The 21,206-nt window shown below is 39.6% G+C and overlaps 1 protein-coding gene across 1 annotated transcript in view; it reads left to right on the top strand.

Annotated features, from left to right (window-relative positions):
- esama (endothelial cell adhesion molecule a) overlaps positions 1 to 21,066 on the top strand; it is a 54,070-nt gene extending 33,004 nt beyond the window's left edge. Inside the window, exons 2-7 of the mRNA XM_072659165.1 lie at positions 14,855 to 14,994; positions 15,931 to 16,129; positions 16,373 to 16,528; positions 16,702 to 16,824; positions 16,975 to 17,104; positions 17,723 to 21,066. Of these exons, the coding sequence (XP_072515266.1) occupies positions 14,855 to 14,994; positions 15,931 to 16,129; positions 16,373 to 16,528; positions 16,702 to 16,824; positions 16,975 to 17,104; positions 17,723 to 18,185 (1,211 nt within the window). The 3' untranslated portion in view covers positions 18,186 to 21,066. The remainder of the gene's footprint in view (positions 1 to 14,854; positions 14,995 to 15,930; positions 16,130 to 16,372; positions 16,529 to 16,701; positions 16,825 to 16,974; positions 17,105 to 17,722) is intronic.
- The last annotated feature ends 140 nt before the right edge of the window (positions 21,067 to 21,206 follow it).

The raw sequence follows: 21,206 nt of genomic DNA, 5'->3' as shown, positions 1-21,206 counted from the left end.
TGCTGATCTAAGATCAGCTACTTATTATGCAGATGAATGCATGTATTGGCATGTGAAAGACAAATCCTGATCTTAGATCATCTTCTAGAGGTTTTATAAGAAGGTCTTATAAGAATTCCTTAAGCATGCCAGAGGAAAAGATGCGATGTCATTCATATTGGGATGTAGACTAGTATGTCCAAATGTTTATAGACACCCCTTTTAATGAATGCATTTAACTTCTTTAACTTCTGTTGCTGACACAAACACACAGCTTGTCTAGCCCCGGTAGGTACAATATTAAAATAGCAGTGGAACTGTGTTCTTCTGGAATGAGTTGGGGATGAGGTGCATTATGGCCTTGCTAATGCTCTTGCCACTGAATGCAACCAAATTCTCATTTTTTTTTTATTTAAAACCCCTGATTTTGGAAGAAACCATGATTAGACAGGTGTCCCGATACTTTTGTACATATAGTAAAAGTTCACAAGGACGATAACATGGAAAATGATAAAACTGTGGCAACGTGTCATGATCACGACTATGCTCATAGTATAATTCAAAAGGTACATAGTTTGAGTAAAAATCACATTGCTCAGTATGGGAGAGTTTTTGGATAGCATTTTTTTTATTTATGCTGTTTCTGCATTTTTTCTACATGACAAAATATTACGTTAAACATCGTATATCGTAAAAAATTGTCTTTAAATATCGTGATAGAATTTTTTTCCATATTGCCCAACTCTACCTGGAACACTAAGGAAAAATGTCCCACATGCTGTTGGTCATCTCCTCAACTTGTTGTGGGAATTTGAGATGACCAACACATAGTTGACCACAGAGCAGACAGATAACATCAGGGTGTGTGTGTTACATGTTTTTGTGTTTTGTGTTATCGGAAAGGTACAAAAGGACCTTTCTCCTGGGAAAGTGAACATAGTGTACCTTTAAGTTAGACAATTGGAGCTTGAATGATCGTGTGGTACCTCTGATGGTACATTGGCATTGTTTGTACCCTGAGGAACAAAGGCCTACCTATACAGTACTTTAAGTCTGATACTGAACAGCAAAATCACATTCTGTGATGTGACAGTTAATACAGTGGGATACAAAGGTTTAGAGATCTGAAATGAAATGTTTTGTCGATTTTCAAAGTCTTCTCAAATCGTCTACACAATGCGTGTGTATATATGAGATATTTCTGCATAATTCACACCTTCTACTGACTTACTGAATTTTAACATATTGGAGAAAAAAAGACATTCAGGAAAAATAGAAGTTCTTAGAAAATCAACAAAACATGGCATTTGACTAGGGGTGCCCAAACCTTAGCATATGATTGTATATTATGTTTTTGCCATCTAACCTTAGTTAACTAGTTGACTCTGCTTCACTGTTTATCTGGTAATCTGGTTATACCTAGCTAGTGCTTGCTTCTTCTTCTGCATGGACGTTTTGAATATTTCAGTCAAATTTCTTCACTGTAATGGCATTTAGCCAGAAATGGAGCAGGTCTTCTCAGAAGTCATTACTCCTAGCGTAACCATGGGAATGGGTGTAGCCCATGAATTCATATAACAGTGGTCTAGCCTTTTTATCAACTGACCCATGTTCTCACGACCAGAAACAGATCACAAACATAAAATGCGCATATATATATATATATATATATATATATATATATATATATATATATATATATATATATATACATACATATGTTTCCTAAGCTGTTTTCTGATGTTACTGTGCTCTTCACACCACAAATAAAAAAAAAAAAAAAAATCAAGGCTACATTTAAAAAGTCTCCTTGCCCTGATTTTGACTCCTGACCCTGCCAGCCATGTGGATCCAAAACAAGCCCTGACTATTTATTTAGTGAGGCGGTGAGCTATAGATAAGGCAAAACCAGGAAATCCAGACAGGAAAAGAAGATGCATGCATTGGGACACCGCTGAAAACGGAGAAATTCAGGAGATTAAACCTTATGAATGCTTTTGCACACTCATCTCAGTCAGTTAACTTGGTTGATTACGTGTAAAAATATTTCTTGGACGTTTGATAAAAAAAAGTTCTAGTTGCTGGGATTACTTCATCATCTTGTTTGTCACCATACCAATGGGAGAGACAGCTGTGATTGGTGGAAAAAGTGTTCACAGAAATTGAACAGAGCATGTTATATCTGAATAAATTGTGTGAATAAACAGCACTGTGAAAAGATGTGCATACGCTGATGAGGGCGGACAAGCAGAAATAGGATTTTCTTGTCTTCTCACATTCTGATGTCAAGAAAGGCCACGCATCAAATAACAGCATACACCAAATGACGTGGAGTTTGATTTGAAGTGTCACATGTCCAGAGACATCTGATTTCAATCAGATACAGATGCAAATGTGGCTTAAATCTGATTGTGAACAGTTGGATTTCATGTGGCTTGTTGATGTTCAAATTATAGGAAACCTTTACTGCTTAGATCATAGGCCAAAAAAATACGAAAAATGTTTGAGCTGTCTGCCTGAAAAAGCCTAAAGTGTTCTATTCCAGAACTCTAATGTAGTGGAAAGCAGTGTACACCATCATTGGTCAAGTTTGGGCACCCATTTTCAACATTTTAAACATTAGCTCATAATTTCATAAAAACCTTTTAAAACTTTATCAACACTCCCACTTCTAGAGTTTTCAAAAGACATCTAGACAGGCCTAATGCATTTTAGGAACACATTCTGTGGACTGATTAAATAAAAACAGAACTTTCAGGAATGAGCAATACGCAATGGGATGTTTGGAGAAGAAAAGGGTGCCGAAGTTCATGAGAAGAACACCTTTCCTACTGTTAGGAACAAAAATCACATAGTGCTGTGAGCTTGTGTTGCAGCCAGGGGCACAGAGAACATTTAAATGGTAGAGAGAAGAATAGCTTCAGTTCAAATCCAGCAAATTCTGGGAGCAAACATCACACCATCTGTAAAAAAACAGTTAAATCAAAAACACTTAGCCATTGACAAGCTGTGATACTTGCCAACAGGATGTATTAAACAAGTATTAAACATTCAGGTGCTGATTTTTTTTTTCTTGTCTTAAAAGTGCTAAAGAAATGTGTAGTCTTTAACTTTATTCCATTTGGAATTCAGGTCATTTTTATTTGCTTAGATATTCACAGATGTTTTACATGTCACTGTATCTGTGTATGTATTTGTGTGTGTGTGTGTGTGTGTGTGTGTGTGTGTGTGTTGCCGGCCAGTGCTGGAGTGTATCCCGGTTTTTGTTTTTATCTCTAAGTGCAGGTCTTTCCTGCTTCTCCTGTGTGAATAAAGCAAAGGAAGCATGGAGGAGGGGTAGGAACCCATGGAGAGAGGACTAAGATTGCCTCACTGTTGGTCTTCGCTTCTAGGTGCATGTAAAAGTTGCTGTTACCAAGCCTGTTACCATACACTGTTCTGTTGTCTCAGGATGACCCTCCACTGTAGTGTTTCCAGCTTAAGGAAAGTGGGCCTGTGCTGGGTGGCTATGTTTGCACTGCACATGAGCAAATACCTCCACTGTTTCAGCATTTTACCTTAAAAGTTTAGAAGCCTAGAGCCTAGAAACACTAGTTCTTTCCTCCTTCACAAGTTGAATGTGACAGCTGTACATTTTGGGTTGGGCAATGTGGAAGAAATGCAATATTGCAATACTGGAGTTCTGTTTAGGCCTTTATAGGATTCAGCCTACCTTTACATGTATTTTTGGAAGTTTACAAGCAAGTTGGAATGGATAAAATGAGCTGTAGTAGTGCCTTATTTTATTATTGTTGTGAATATTCAACACAAAATCAATCAAAGAAGGAACAGAAGAAAAAAATAAGTTGATAAAGTAATATAAATGAATATAATATGGGCTTTTACAACTATAGGATGGGTGAATGAACTTCCAGGGAAGCGTGGACTGTCCCGTTCAATATATGAACCATTATAATAACTCCACTTGAGTTTTGAACCCATAGCCTTCTGGGTCCACAGGTGAACTCTATTTATCCATACGTGCAAACCCAAATCTTGCTACAGAGGATGGATTTCCGAGCTCTTCACTGCTCACCGCTTCACTGTTTACCTGTGTCCTACAAGAGGTCCACTGGGTGTTGCTGTTCATAATCATTACTGTGATACGTGCAGATATTCAGCGAGAAATACTGACTCAGAAAGGTGTCCGTATTAAAGCAGCATTACGCAAGAATTAACATTTTGTGCCCCTGGGCTCCACCTACAGACAGGAAGTGTAATTCGCAGTTTAAGCCACCACAAAAGGACACGCTTTATACATGCATTTGCTGCATGCTACATGCTGTGAAATACAGAATCAGTATTGTAGGTGAAAGAAGCATGTAGACTGAGTATGACTCGGGTTACCCAGTGTTATGCAATTCTCGCAAGCATTATCCTGCCTGCTTCATCAAAGTTACATAGTGCAGACCGGAGTAGCAATGTTAGAGGCACTGTTCTCTTTATTACAAGTCCGTGGGGCATCAACATGATTTTGAAGCTTGTACTTTAAGTTAAAAATGTTACATATTGTTGCTTTAATTGCATAATTTATAAAGATAGCATATAGCCATTCTTCCCACTTCTGTGCTCATGATAAGATCTGTTCAGCGGATGTTCGGCATTAAACCTGAGCTAAATCTGGCTGTGTTCAAGTATTGTGTGCAGGACTGAAGCAGTGCTAAATCTGATCTCCGTGCACACTTATTACTGCTTCAATTAACCTCCAGCTTCTCAAATCCTCTAAAGCTGAGCAGTGGGAGACGGTTATCGGCTCTCTGTAACGTCAAACCCATCCTTAGCTGCCACACACAAACACACACACACATTCACACAGACAAATACACACACTCTTACGTGTCACCACACATACACACATATACCCACATTATCTGGAAAAAGCTCAATCCTCCACCAGCAATTAAACTAATGCCTTTTAAGTATGTCTCAGATGAACTGTCCCAGTGTAATAGTTCAGACACATTCTCTTCTCTGTTGTCTGTAATTACCATCTGTGTGTGTGTGTGTGTGTGTGTGTGTGTGTGTGTGTGTGTCGTATGGCAGTGAGCCTTTTCTGTTTATCTGATAATTAGCGTTCTTGCCTTTTGCTTCTTTCTTGGATTTGGCTGTGATCAGCAATGCTGCGGTAGAACTCATCTCTACTACAGTCCTTACAGTAAACGACAGTAAAGACTGTCATGGCCATACAGTTTTAGGAAGAGCCTGTAGCTGGTATAGAACCTTTATGTAAGCCTTTTATCTTTAAGACATGTTTTATAAGATTATACTGTAGGGCCTCTAGTAAATCCCACCCCTCGTCTCCTCATTCCCCAGCCTTTCTGTTTCTCACTTGCCAGGAAGGAGCCTGGAAGACAGATGAAACTGATGGATGGAGCCTTCTAGCCCCATCCAGTCATTGTAACAGACAGCTGATCTTCATCAGCGCCCGGTTAACTATCGTTCACCGCCTCTCTGCTTCAGAAACGCTCAGTGCAGTACACATTTATCTCTCCTACTCTCGGTAGCGTGATGAAAACTCTCGACTCTTGATCGTCTAGATTGGAGACCTTAGCTTTGAGTTTGCAGATCACTCTCTTGCATCAGTTTATCATGCTGGGTGTGAGCCGCAAAGCGCTGACTCTTGAAGTCCGAGGCCTGGAGATTTAGGAGTTTTGACGTGCTGTAACTTTGTGGTTTTTATAGAGGTCAGGGAGGAAGTGCAGCCCTCCACCCAACCCTCTGCTCGGACGTAGTGCGGAACCACCATCAAAGTGCTCCTCAGGCTACTTCATCACAACAGGAGTCTTGCTGGGAGACAATGAGGAATAAACACACTAATCTGAGCTCTTCCTGCAATTACGACTGTTAACAGCTCTGTCCACAGCACACGCACACATGATGTACAGTCCTAAAATAAAGGTGCCAAAAAAGATATGCTTTAGAGGTGCTGTAGAATGTGCTATAGATTATTGTAAGCTGTTCTTAGATGTTTTTATAATAAATATCCAAAATATCCAAGTCCTATGTTCTGGCCCTTAAATAAAACACATTTTTGGTGGGCTCATGAATAATATGAGCAGCTCTGCTCTGATTGGCTGATTTACAGTAAGGCTGCACTCATCATATCGAATTGTATTTTAACTCATCATATTGTATTGTATCGCATGCCGTAGCATTAATGTTAAAGTCAGTTGGCTAGGGTTAGTTTTTACAATTAGCAGTGATACCTGCTTGCTTCACTGGCGTTAGCTTCCCCTTTCCTTCCTTCCCCGGATCAGGCCTCATACAAAGTTATGACCACAAGGTCTGGTTTGCGTAGCAACCCGTTTTCTGATAACTAGCAGAGTCTGGTTGTGAAATGCCGCTTACCAGCGTTATTAAAGCACAATCATCACAATTCTCCTGAAGTGGCCATTGCCTTTTTACCATGGCTAGAAAGGCTTTCCATAGATTTTCCTTTTGTTGTTTTGATCTGTCATGATTTTTAGATTGCAGTACATATAACAAGTGCAGATTGTACAGTTTGTTTCCCAACATTTGTAAACAGCTGTGCAGCAGGAACATCCTCTACTCTGCCGGGAAGGCTTTACACTAGATGTCGGAACATTTCTATGAGGATCTGATTGCCATTAGTCTCAAGAGCATTCACGAGGTCAGGTTGGATGATTAGTTTTGGATCGCCAACACCACTTTAACTCATCCCAGAGGTATTGGATGGAGCGTCATTACTCTAGAGAATACAGTTCCACTGCTTTAGACCCCCTTCGCCAACATTTGCTATTGGCAGTGCTTTTCTAAAAAGATTATAAGTTGTGTGTGCACAGAAGAACACCTGTCTCAGCACTTGAATTTGCTAGATATTGTTGAACATACAGTGTATTTGAAATATAACATAACATTTCACTGGCTAAAATAATTAAATAAATCCAGCATGACACACAATTGCCACGCTTCTGTCTGGATTAGCAAATCAATACTGACTATTCATTTTGAGAATCAATCTTTACAATCAAGCCAAGATCTTAATGACATGGGAGCGCACTGTCCATAAAAATTAGGTAAGATACACCAGTGATAATTACATTACCCCATCTCCCCCTGTAGATGGGATTACAAATTCCTGGTCTCATCTAATGCATTGGTTGTCACCCTGGTCCTGGAATGCTGCACATTTTCTTGTGTTTCCAAAACATCTTCCCTAATGAACTAATTAGCCAACCCTTCATGAGCTGAGCCGGGTGTTGGAGCATGGAAAACACTTCCATACGCAGGAAGGAGACACAGGTCCAGGATTGAGAAGCAGTAAATGCACATTAAATAATACCATGAACTGGACTCTGTTGACCTGAAGTAATGCTTATGATACGTCCTTCAGCAAGTTCTGATCAGGCCACCAGCTCATTGTCTTGTTGTGCTAGAGCCAGTGCATGACAGTTTGTGCATTCTGCATGTGCCAAGCTCGGTTGAATAAATATGCATTTAGAAGGGCCATGTTAAAAGAATGCTTCAGATCCAGTCGATATGCACCATGCACAATAATATCAGCCTGTTTCCCTGTATTTAGTAAAAGAACAGAAGACCCATCGACTCAAAGCCCACCTATAGTACAAGCCAATGGGCCGCTGAATAAAGGAATATTCCTTTAAGTAAAGCTTCAGAAACAAGACAGTCAGTAGCAATTCATCTTTTCCTGAAGAGTAGAGGGGCCACATGTTTCAGATTCCACTCTGACTGTCATTCCTTCATGCCACTCTCTGGTATATATAATTCAGATCTGACCCAGCTGCTGCTGTGAGTGGATTAATAACTACAGATCAGAAAGGGGAAGGGCAGATAGCAGCGTCTCGTCTCTCTCTTTTTTCTCTCTCTGTCTCTCTCTCACACCCTGTATCGTACTAAGGGCAGGCCCTCCATTATACAGGAGATTACTTTAGTGAGAAAAGTCCCTCATTCCACATTAATTACCAGGCTCCATATCTCCCTCTGTGTTGGACATGCCCTCACTCTCAGTGCTGGCCTTCCTTTTTCGTCTCTATCTTCATCTTCATCTTCATCTTCCCTTTGATCAGATCTGGATCTCAAGGCATGATTAGAGATTTTGTCTGTTGTTTAAGTAAACTTATCATGGGAATCTGCAGATGGAATATCTTTTGAGCATTTTGCATTCCATAATCTAAATAATATATATAAAGACATACATTTTATTGATATAACATTCAGCAACAACAAGAACACTTTGGTTATTTAGAATGGCTGCTTTACTATGCTTGGTTTTTTAAGTAGCAGGATCCTCCACAAAGTGGCACGTGTGTTGGCCTGTGCCTCACTGAAAGAGAGAAAACCGGCATTAATCCACACCACCAGAAATTGACAAGTGCACATATTCAGCCACTTCACTTTGAGTTTGGGAGTACAAATTCAGGGCATATTCAATAGGGGTATCAAAAATATCAAAATATCAAAGTATTGCAATATTTGATTTATAATGAATAGTTTACATGCAAAGGTTGATTGCGTTAGTGTTGTGTTTAAACCCTGACCGCTAGATCTTCAGATCCCACTGTTCTGACTGCATAAAACTTTTCTTTTACTCAGATTTTATGCACATGATGGCTCAGTGTATCATCTGGCTTACAGTATTGCATAAATTACAGTGTAATAAACCATTAACCCTGTATCGTAATATGTGCTATAGTGTCCTGTCAATACACAGCCCTACAAATTAGTGTTGTTGTCCCTGAAGTGTGAGATTTGCTGGATTTGCTTGCTCATTCAAGGAACAACACTCTACCTGTACTAAAGGAAATGTAGAAAAAGCAGCAGTGTTGGTCTATAATTGGTGCCACTGGTCATCTTCTATTGACACATTCACCATTTGTATCAGACATAGGTGGAATTTGGCCTCTGCCTTTAACCCATCTGTAGGGCATTGCTCAAAGACCCAACAGTGGCAGCTCAGTGAACCCAGGGATCAAACCCACAGTCCTCTCATTAATAACCCAGTGCTCTAACCACCTAGCCACCATAGTCAGCTAGCAACCCCTGAAGCCTTTACTGCTATGCATGGTCTGAACGCTGACAAATAGTGCTAAAAAGTAGCTAAAACGACCATAAATGTGAACGATATCTGGATAAATAAAGGGACTGAAGACACAATTTAAAAATGCTATGTTTATATATATATATATATATATATATATATATATATATATATATATATATATATATATATATATATATATATATTTTTTTTTTTTTTTTTTTTTTTTTTTTTTTTTTTTTTAATGTCCAAATTCTCAAAATCCCTTTCCTAATTCTGTCCATGTTCTCTGCATCGCTAAAACCATAGGGCCCTACATCTATCATTATGGTCACTGCAGACTTCTTTCATCATGTTTTCCCCAGTTTCTTTATTCTGATGTTTGCTTTATGCTTTATGTTGTAAGAAATTAGCTTTTTACCAGCTGTGTCTAAACCAATGAGAAGCGTCTTCTGAAGAGACCTCCCAACAAACAATACATAAAGAACTGTGTCCTTGTGGAAAAAAAAGTGGCATCGTAGATAAGAAACTGGAATCCCAGAAGTCATTTTGCGGACCATTAGATGAGCTAATGTGAAGAAATAGCGTAAATGAGATTGGTGCTCAGGCTGATGGGAACTGTCATTAGAGAGCTGTGATAATGGCTGATGATTAGCAGCTTTAGGGGAAGCTGTCTTGCCCTCGATTTCTGAAACGTTCTTCATTGTGAATTTTCAGTCCACAGTACTGCAGCTGACAGCATTTACAGTTTTCCTCTCCTGTTTTGCTCCTTTCTGCATTTGGTGGGATTATGACTCAGGTGTCCCTCATGGCTCTTAAGACATTGTCATTTAAGTCACCAGTGTGAGTGTGAACCACTTTTCTTAAAGTCCCAGAATGCATACCTTCTCTGAGTGTTTATCTAGGATTAGTTCTGGTGTATTAGAATTAATGCATCTGTGTATCTGACTACAGATGCTTAAAAACCTGTGTGTACTTGTATAAAGAGTCTGCTACACTCAGGGCTTGAGTAATGTGGGCTTATACACTCAAGCGATATACAGACTAAGGTTAATGATTCAGCATACAAATACACACATTCAGGACACACACACACATACATGTATTGTGTAGCCGCACACACAAAATCTGAAACTTAACTTCTTCCTAGATAGGATACACCACGGATGCCATGGAAGCATACAAGAGGTGGTTATTGAAGATTTGCTGCCCCCATTTGGTGACTGATGTGTAATACATCCAACCTTGCCTTCATATACGAAATGTGCAGATGTTTGTGGACACCCCTTCTAATGAAGGCATTTAGCCAGTGTAAGTTGCACCTATTGCTGACAGAGATGTGCAAATGCACACACAGCCCTGTCTAGTCCCTATAGAATCGTATAGGGCTCTCTGCAGCAGATTAACATGAACCTATAGACACCATGCCTAATGCCAGGTGCGGGCTAGAGGGGTATAAAGCCCCCCAGCACAATACTTTTTGGATGAGCTGGTGAGCTAGCGTTGTGATGAGGTGGTGATCATCTAAAATCCTGACCTCACTAATGTTCTTGAATGCAGTCAATTCCTCACAGAAATGCAACAAAATCTAGTAGAAAGCCTTCGCTGGACACTGGAGACAGGAAACAGAAGCAGGATTAACTCTTTTTGAATCGTCTTGATTTGAGGTGTCCCAGTACTTTTGTCCAAGATTGGCCACTTACTCTAATGAATACAGCTAGTGAATGATTTCGGTATATGTGTGTATTAGAATGTGCATACAAGAGCATGTATGTACATGCCAGGGCACACCTGTGAAGGCCCTGCTCAGGTGGACACAAAAGTATGGCACTGGGTTCTAGCCACAGCATGGTGCTCCCTTTTGACTTAACGCTGTTTAACTTGATCTGCATTAAAGAAGCTGTATCTGATTTTTCTGATTTTAAGATATGACACTTCTGTGTGTTTACCAATGTATTTTTACATTGTAATATAAAAATGACATTTGTAAATTACCTTTGTACCAAATGCCTTAAGCGGTTCAGTCCAAAATGCACTTTATAATTTAGGCATGAATGGGTGGGGTTAAACTGTTTAACCTGAACTGACATATACAGTTGTGGTTAAAGATTTTGCTTAAAATTATGGCAATATTGGGAATTCAGGGATTTATTTGAGGTAGAATGAGTGACCACATACATCTTTAATTAAAAATAAATGGTGCTCACATTTTAATTTTAGGGGAGTTCAGAATTTTGAGTGAAAAATATACATACATCTAATATTTTGTCAAATTTCTCTTAGTAAGTTGCACCTTGACCTTAAAAGCCATCAACAAGCTTCAGACAGAATTCTGGTTGGATATTTGAGCTCTGATCCTGGCAGAATTGGTAGCGTTTAGTTAAGTTCCTGGCACTGACTTGACTTTCATTGACTTGACATGTATTTTCAAAAGGGCTAAGGTCAGGACTTTGGGAAGACCATTCCAAAAGCGTGATGTTAGCCTGCCTTAGCCATCCTACAACCACCTTTGATGTGTGTGTGGGGTCATTGTCTTGTTGGAAAACCCACTTGTCCCTAGCTGAGGGTTTGAGGTTGTGCTGAAGAATTTCTTTATTATTCCATCCACTTTGTGCAGTGTACCATGGGGAGGAGAACATGTGACTATAAGCCTTCCATAAATGGGGAGAAATGGTGGAGAGAGAGTAGTGCAGACTACATCCTGTTTAAGGATTAGAGCGCTTAGACTTTGTGATGAGAATTCTGGGTAAAGATGGCGGAGGGGGCACTTTGTTGCGGGTGAGAGTCCTCTCTCAGGGATGCAGGCTCTCTGCTTCTTTGTGCGCTCAGTATTTTGCGGACTGTTGCTGGTGTTCAGTTACATTAGTAATGTGAAAAATCCACCAATTATGTTGACAATTTTACAAGGACTCAGATTTTTGGGAAGAAATGCCAAAAAAAATGGACCTAAGAAGAGTTGGTGAATGAGGCCTATTGTTATTAATCTGTAGTTTTTATAACATGACTTTACATGAACATCCAAAAGTAGGTTATTTTACTCAAACTATCTCAAACACACATCATGGCCTCATGCAGTGTGAGTGTGTGTTATTTCAGTCTAGATTTGTCACATTCTTTTCCACCTTTTTTGTTTTGCTAATATCGGCCTGATCGTCATTAACACCAATATGCCATTTTCTAATGGCATCCCTTTTTCTTATCTATTCTGCCTCTCCGCCTCTCGCCATCTCTCGTGCTATGCCATTCGCTAAGCCTGAAAGATGCCTGTAGCTTACGTCACCAGGTTTCTTTTAATTTTCTCCAGCTGAATGCGCTTAAAGCTCCTGAAAGAATAGAGGATTTGTAGTGGGATTCTATCTCACAGTCTGTCAGTGTCCGTGAGCTGATAAGCGAGTGCTTTCCTGCAAAGTTCGCTTTGCTGAAGACTTGGAGCCAAACTGGAGGACATGGAGGAGAGAGAGGAGGAAGGCTGGATGCAGCTTGTCTATCTCCACCTGGGGGAATGTGAGTGCCTCAGGGGTCTGGGAGAGGAAGGAAGTTAGGGCAGGCAGACATTGCAGGCAGAACTTTGATCCTAAATTGATCTTGAATTCATTCTCTGGCAGGTTTGATATACAAACTCAGAATAGGTTTTAGACCCTGGGATTGTGGAGGTGTTATCTTTGGAATGTGCTGGAAATTGGTTTGGTCGAGAATAGGTTCAAACTGATTTCTTTGTTTGTTTAACGAGCTTGAGAACAATCAAGAAGACATCCTGTGCTGAACATGTAGGTGGGAATGTGCACATTTACAGTAGACTGGTGTTGACTGAATGTGTGTTTCTTAGAATTCATAAGAATTTTTGATCTAAATGCTCTGACAAATGAAAATAGTGAGCTTGTTGTCGGTTAGAGATGTATGATGACATTGGAACCATAGCAATATCAGCAGATTTGATCAATATTTCAAATATTTCAGTATTTATCATTATCATGACAACAAGCAGCTTTGTGAGCATATAGTGGATATCACCAGTACTTCTCGAGCACTGATCACCGGCATGTTTCAGTCAAAAATGGCACAATTAAACCTGGTCAATGGTTTGGTTAATGGATATAAATTATTCGTATTGATCTTTAGTTATTGATAGTGTTGTTTTTTATATGTTTTATATATAGTTCTTTTTGTTTTTTCTTTTTGTCTTTTACAACTTTTTAAATGTTTTTAAAAAAATGGTTGATTATGTTGTTTTTTTGCCCACAACAATTTTTAACTGACATTTGATGCCGCAAATATTGTGCTGTGGATGAGCAGACTGCGCAACTGTGCTAAAATATCTGTATTTTTTGTAACCCTCTACAATTAAATGCAATGTAATATGTAATACCAGTGCTACTTCATGTAAATGTAGTCATGTAAAAAATTAGGACACCCCATGAAAATCTAAATACGGACATAGGGAGTTTTTCCTTGACATTGTTGCCGTTGGCTTGCCTACTGGGGGTCTTCGATTTTTCATGTCTTTTTATGTTATTTATTTTTATTTTTTTCTGTCTTTTACTAATTACTGATTGTGTTATGCTGCTTTGTGACAACAACACTTATAAAAAGTGCTATACAAATGAATTTGACTTGACTTGACTTGACATTTTATCTTCATTAGAGCTTTAGTTAGAGCTAAAAAAATATATATTATTAAAATAAAGATCAATGTTAAGAAAGACAGGTTTTTTTATGTGGTGTTGTAATTTTTGACTGTAGTGCCATCCACTCTCAAAAATCAGGTTTGGGAGTCAGCCTAGACTGACCATGTAGTTGCCTGACTATATCTGTATGTCACACATGTCTATGCAATTCATTAAAAAGCTAAATTGTATCATTAAATACACAGATCAGCCATAACATTAACCACCTGCCTAATATAGACCCCTGAAGGTGTCCTGTGGTATCTGGCACCAAGACGTTAGCAGATCCTCCATGGATTAAATCAAAAACCTTGTTGCCAGTTTACCGGTTGTCCTTCCCTGAAGCACTTTTAGTAGGTACTGACCACGGCATGCCTGTCGTTTTGGAGATGTTCTGACCCACTTGTCTTGCCATTACAATTGGCCCATTTTTCCTGCTTCCAACACATCAAGTTCAAGAACTGACTGTTTCACTTGCTGCCTAATATTCATACCCAACCCCCTGACAGGTACCATTGGGACCAGATAATCAATGTTTTTCACTTCAGCTGTCAGTGGTTTCAGTGTTATGGCTGATCGGTGTATATATTTGGAAAATGTCTCTAAACAAGCAGTTTTCATATTGAACTTAAGTGAAACCTTCAGTTGAAACACAGCTTAAAGTTCTTATGTGGAAAGTCTGGCTTAACAAATGATCCTGGTGAGCCTAATAGGGTGGTCTAACTACCCTTTTTGGTCAGTAATTGTAATTGAGGTCAGTATTTTTTGCGTTTTTCAATGCAGGCACTATTGGATCCCATTAATTTCCATTCTGAGGCCCTCTTTTTGGGCTTCATTGTTCTTATTGCTTCTTCAGTGTCTTTGGAGGTTGTACTGATTTAGAGCTACTGCTAACATTTACGGCAGAGGGTTCTGAGACTCTTCTGTATCGGACAATAAAGCTTAAAATCCCTTTTACGTACATCTGTTATAGGTCATTTCTGCTCTGTCTGCAGAACTGGGCCCTGTTACATCATCTGTGATTTTTTTTGACACTGTTATTTCATCCTTTGAGCTCTGCCTGCCGTCCAGCATTTTTGTAAAGGTATGCTCAAACTCTCTCTCCTCTTTCTTTCTCTCCCTCTCTACCATCCTGCCTGTAAACGCTCTGTAGGTGTCTTGGCCGAGCTTCAGCTGCCTCAGACGAATGTGGAGGTGATCCAGGGGCAGATGGTGGTCCTCCGGGCCACATACACAGGAGGTGACATCTCTGAGGCCACTGTCATTTGGAACATGGCAGACAAGTCTGAAATGGTGGGTGCTTTATAGCAGCATGTTTTTGCACTTTAACAACATAATGTTAGCTGAATTGATCGATTCATTGTTTAATCTCTGTCATTGTTCAAGCTCTGTCTCTAAACTGATTAAAGCAGTTTATTGACAAAATAATTAAAATTACAGCATTGTACGCTTTTTTTATACCCAATGTATTCATCCGTTCTCAGGGGTTTTATTCTTGATATACACAGATCGGCCGTAACATAAGCACCACCTGTCTAACATTGAGTAGGTCCCCCATGTGCTGCCACAACAGATCTGACCATTTGATACATGGACTCCACACGACCCTCATGAATCACATCAATGAACCTTAAGTGCTCATTACCCTGTCAGCCTTCCTTGGAGCACTTTTAGTATGCACTGACCACTGCATTCCTGAAAAACACCACAAGACCTACGCAAGATGATGTTTTAGAGATGTTCTGACCCAGTCATCTAGACATCACAGTTTGGTTCTTGTCAAATTGGCTCAGATCTTTATGCTTGTCTATTTGCTTTTCAGGCTTTTAACACATCACCTTCAAGAACTGACTGCTTACTTGCTGCCTAATGTATCCCACCACTTGACAGATGCCACTGTTGATAAAGATAATGAATGTTTTTGACCACTTCTCCTGATCAGTGTAGAATAAACTGTAGGTTACATGATTTTATGGAGACTGCTGCAAAGCACCAAATAAAAAAATACCTACCTAACGTTTGTATTTTTCTCCAATCGTCCACTTTTAACAAAGAGTTTGGTAAAGTACACATACGTTCTCAGAAAAGCACTATCTCTGATTGTTACTGTACTACTTGGTGCAATATGACAGACCTCACTACATGTATGATGTATTTTTTTTGCCAGGCTATTTATTGTTCCTCTCTTTCTTTCTTTCTCTCTGTCTCTTCCTCTCTCTGTCTTTGTAGATCATTTCCTATATAAATGGTGTCGTAGATCATGGCACTTGGTATAATGGCAGATCGGGTTTTGTCCATACAATGCCCAACAACAACCTGTCGATCTACATCAATAACACTGTGGAGTCGGATTCGGGTCGTTATATGTGCCAGGTTATCTTGCCAGGTAGCCCTGGATCCCCTAAAGAGCTGACAGTTAACGTAAAAGGTAGGTACTTACGAGGAAAGAGAGAAGGACATGCACACACACCTACACTCATAGGCATGAATATGTTGGGTTAGATGGTCTCTATGAAAGGAGAGCTGATTCTGATTACATGAAGTCTTGGAGTGCGCGGTATAGAACAGTTCTGCACAGGCAGTACTGCTCATTCAATCTTTCCTCTGTAGTTCTATAGTTTTCAGTTTAGAGCTGACCCTCATTATTACCTTTGTCTCCCCTTTTACGCAGTCCCACCTGCCATGCCTGTCTGCACGCTGCAGGGACAGCCAGTACTCCGAGCTAACGTCACACTCTCCTGCCACTCCAGCGCTGGAAAACCTGCACCCAAATACAAGTGGGCCAAAACCAGCCCGTCCTCAGAGGTCTTCTTCTCCCCTATGCTCAGTAAGTTTTTCACACGTTAATCAGCCTGATCATGTTTGACGTGTTATAATTCATGATAATATTTATAAATACTTGTTTGGGCTAATAGCAATTAGATGATCTGGTGATGTATGTCTACATTCTGATAAAAATAAGTAATAATCAAACTGACTTGTGTGTGTGTTTTCTATCAGATGAGACTGTGGGCACTCTGAAGCTCAACAACCTGAGCAGCAACATGTCAGGAAAGTATGAGTGCACCTCTTCCAATTCCGCAGGAGAGGGCAAGTGCTACATCAACCTGGAGGTCATCACCTGTACGTCCCGTGTCTGCCTGTGTTTCTGTTTGTCTGTCCGTTTACATTGGATCTAAGCTAAATGCATAGTGGTTGCACCACTAGAATGCTCCCTGCACCAACTATTAAAATTAACTTGAATAATGACTGTGTCCTATTTCTGTTGCCTAGCGACGAATGCCGGGGTGATAGCTGGTGCCACAGTGGGCGCAGTGGTGGGCTTTGTCCTCATCGTCCTGTTCATCATTTTCTTGTGGACAAGAAGGAGGGACACAGAGGAAGATCTAGCCAATGACATCAAGTAAGACTAAGTGCTTGTTACACTACCTTTCTAATGAATGCATTGAGCTACTTTAAGTTGGGCCCATTGCTCACAGCTTGTCTAGCCCCTGTAGAGAAGTGTTCCCAACAGAACAGGGCTCTCTGGAGCAGATCAACATACACCAATTGGCACCATGCAAGGCATGGGCTAGAAGGATAAAGCCCCTCAGCATTGAGCTGTGGAGCAGTGGAAATGTGTTCTTTTGGGGATGAGTTGGGGTGTTGGGGATGAGGTGGGGTGGTGATCATCCAACGTCCTGATCTCACTAATGTTCTTGTCACTGAATGCAATCAAATGCACACAGCAATGCTCCATAATCTAGTAGAAAGCTTTCCCTGGACAGTAGAGACAGTTACTCCAACAAAATCAGGATTAACTCTTGTTTAATCCCTTTGATTTTGAAAGAAACAATAAATGTGCAGCGGTCCCAATACTTTTGTCCATATAGTGTATACAAGGCCCCAATGATCTATATGCAGTAGTTCCAAATATCATAGATATTAGAATGGATTTATCTTCTCTGTGGGTGAGGTGGTGTATGCCCAATGAAAGCCAACTGTCTGACCTTCTGTGTGTGTGTGTGTGTGTGTGTTTCAGGGAGGATGCTCAGGCTCCCAAGCGTGTCTCCTGGGCCAAGAGTGGCACAGGCTCAGACATTGTCTCTAAAAATGGCACTCTTTCATCCATTAACTCAAGCCCTCACCTCCGAGACACCCACAACCATTACCAGCATCACTACTCCCACTCCCACCCCACCTCCGACACGGCTTCCATCATCACTGCCACTGGCAGCACAGCAGGCTTCCGTCCCCGTCCAGTGGCCCCCTCCGCCACCCCTGAGCACACTCTGCCTGGCTACAACACTGACCCCACCCTGCCCCGGCAGCCCCTTGCACCCCCCAGCTCCAATGGAGGCTCCCTGCCCAGGACTGAAGCAGCCCAACCGCAGATGCCCCGTCCACCTCCCCTTCCCACCGGAGTCAGCATTGCCAACATCTCCCGCATGGGGGGCGTGCCCATCATGGTGCCTGCGCAGAATCAAGCTGGCTCTCTGGTGTAGTCTCTAGCCAGTCTGTTTTAACAGCTTACAGATATTACAGTGCCCCCTGCTGGACCGCACAGTGGAAAAGAGATGGAAAACAAGACAGTAACTGAATCGGGTCCAGTTTGACCCAACAGGTGGATTTCACACAGTAGGGAGCTGGCTTTTAACTGCCCCTGCCCAGGAATGTGCAGTATGATGTAACTTTCTTTACTGTAATGATGTTTTTTTATGTTTTTATACTATGTATTAAGATTAAGATTAAAAAAAGGAGACAAAAAAATATATAATAAAAAAAAAAAAAATATATATATATATATACAAAAAAACAACTCAAATGTAACCTATATTCTATTATTTAATACATTCACTATATAGCTATGATTTTTGCAATTTACAGAGTATTCCACAAAAGATCCAGAAAGGTCTGACCTTGCTGTTACTGAAGCTTACTTTATGATGAATAAGGAAATATTCATATTCATATTTTAGTTAGAATGACAATATTAGATTCATTCTTCGAAAGGGTGCCATTTCCACATTGCAGTTCCCAAAAAGTTGAATCTAAAGCAAGCACTTAAAAAAACAAAAACAAAACAAACACAACAAAGAAATGTTTATCCTCCAAAAACAATTTCCCATCTCTGGCATACAATCCTGATTATTATTGTTTTTTTTTATTTAGACATGGAAGCCATAACGCAACAGGGTGGCATGTGACGGGGTGGTAATTTACATCCTAAAATGGCTGAAGTTCTTCTTGTGGTCAAGCTTCTGGCCCTGCACATATGCTAATCATCCTAAGCAGTTTGGTATATTCTTTTCTTTGCGTTAATAGAGTTAAACATGTTAATCAAAAGTGTTCCCTCTCTATTTTGCTCGGTGGTGTGATTTCACAGAAGCAAAAGCAACAAATAAACAATGTAAACGAACATCAGCACTTGCCTTTTTTATTCCTGGCTGATCCAATAGCTTGCATGATGTCATGACGCCCTCTTTAGGATGTCATTTAAATCTACAGTACATTATTTATAGACAAAATAAGTCAGTGTGACGGGGTGGTAAGTTAAGCTGAGGGACAGAAGTCATACATTTTTTTTATACAAAAACAAGGTTTCTATTTTTGATAAATGTCTTATGTAATGAGGGGTATATATATATAAAGAAATATAAAAAAAATGTTATAATAATTACATAAATAAATAAGTATAAATAATTACAGTATTTGGTGAAATTTTAGCTGCAAATGGCATGTTGATGATGTGAACATGGCTATGTACTAATAAAAAATGATTTCATTTTTTTACAAAAAAATTTATAAATGGCACCCGTTTCGTAGACTGACTCTACTAATTATTTTGTTGTTGCTGTCACTGCAAACACTGTGCATTAGTGATTTGTTGAATTGAGCTCAATGCCTCATGCACATTCTTTACTTTTTGTACTTTTATCTTATGTTTTTTATATTAAAATTATGTCACATAAGCATGTATATAAGCATCAGCAAAAAAAAGGATAAAAGGGGCTGAACATTTTCATTTTTTTTTTCACACCCGTAACATATTTGCCTTTAAATGTTCTTTGGCCAAAATGCATAGAAGAAAAATACCTAGTAGTTTTTAGAAATTGTTGTAGTTCCTTTTCTACATAGAATGTAAAAATCTGGCATATCTGAGTAGAACAGCAGAGATTTAGGTCCTTATTTCCATCCTACCAAACCAAAAAAAAGAAGAGTATTGTAAAGTATATGGACGGTGAATTATAAGCTCTATTGTACCTGATACTGTAAATAAGATATTTATTCTTATTTCATCTCAATGGTTTGTCTTTTTCACTGCTTACAAAATGACCTGCGGCTTTAGGACTTACCTTCATGTTACTTCACGATATTGAACTGGATGTCAAACCAAAGATATGCTGTATGGATCAGTGATATTTAAATATTTCATGATGAGTGGTCTATTGTGTAGGCTGTGGCCATTTGTCATACTTCTTATATTTGGACCTGCAGGATCTCTTTAAAAGATAGAACTGAATGTGGTTATAGTGTGTTCTTAAGTAACAAAGGAAAACTAAGATGTTCATTAATGATGTTTGCCCACAAGGTGCAGTGTGTTTCTTTTGTTTTGTTTTTTTTTTTCTCAGTATAGCCCTGTGAGAAATCTGGAGCTTTGTGTCCAAATTGATGCCACAATACGGAATAATGCTTTTATGAACGTTTTCTTCACCAAATGCTGTATTACTGATTTTGCCATTTTTATTGCATTTAGCTGTTATGAACTACAGAGTATTTAAAGCAGCATTATGCAGAACTGGTATTTCTTGCTCCTGGGCTCGGGAAGATTAATTTGCGCCTTGAGCTACTTCTAAAGAATGCGCTTTACACATGCATTTGTGGATAATCAGAGAGAAACATCACTGAACATAACCACAAAAGTTTCATAGTGCAGATAGCGGAGTGGCAACAACAGAGACACTTTTCTCCCTGTTACAGGTCAAAGGAGCGTCCCAATGATTTTGAAGCTGTAATTTTAAGGTAAAATGCTACATAGTGTTGCTTTAATTGCATGAATGGCTTTTCGAGATGCGTTCATTGTAACATTGTACCTTTATTTTTGTCCATTTGTGAGCTGAATTTTAGAACTGCTCTTCAGCAGGACATACTCGGTGTGTTATGTTTTTGAGTGGACGTTGGACAGGCGCTAATAAGAGCACATTCATGGCCAGCCACACTGTGTGTTTCATGTAGATAACTCAACCAGAGTGTATTGGCTTTTATTAGGAGTGTTGTGGATGATCTCAGACTATTATGTATATGGGATATTTGCTGTACATGACAACAGAAAAAAAAACTTTGTATGGATATTTTTATTAAATGAGAACTGGCGAAAAAAAAAAACGTATCGTTGCAGTGTTGTTCTGATCAAAAACTACAGGTAAAATCACTGCCAGTGTTACAGTGCCACTGATTTTTCCGTTAAGCTCGGATATCATTACCAAATGAATGGCCCACCAGTTTCATTGTATCTAACATATATA

Source organism: Salminus brasiliensis, chromosome 16 (assembly GCF_030463535.1).
Source record: "Salminus brasiliensis chromosome 16, fSalBra1.hap2, whole genome shotgun sequence".
Lineage (NCBI taxonomy): Eukaryota > Metazoa > Chordata > Actinopteri > Characiformes > Bryconidae > Salminus > Salminus brasiliensis.
The sequence above is the reverse complement of the archived record's forward strand: the minus strand, read 5'-3'. Positions and strand labels throughout refer to the sequence as shown.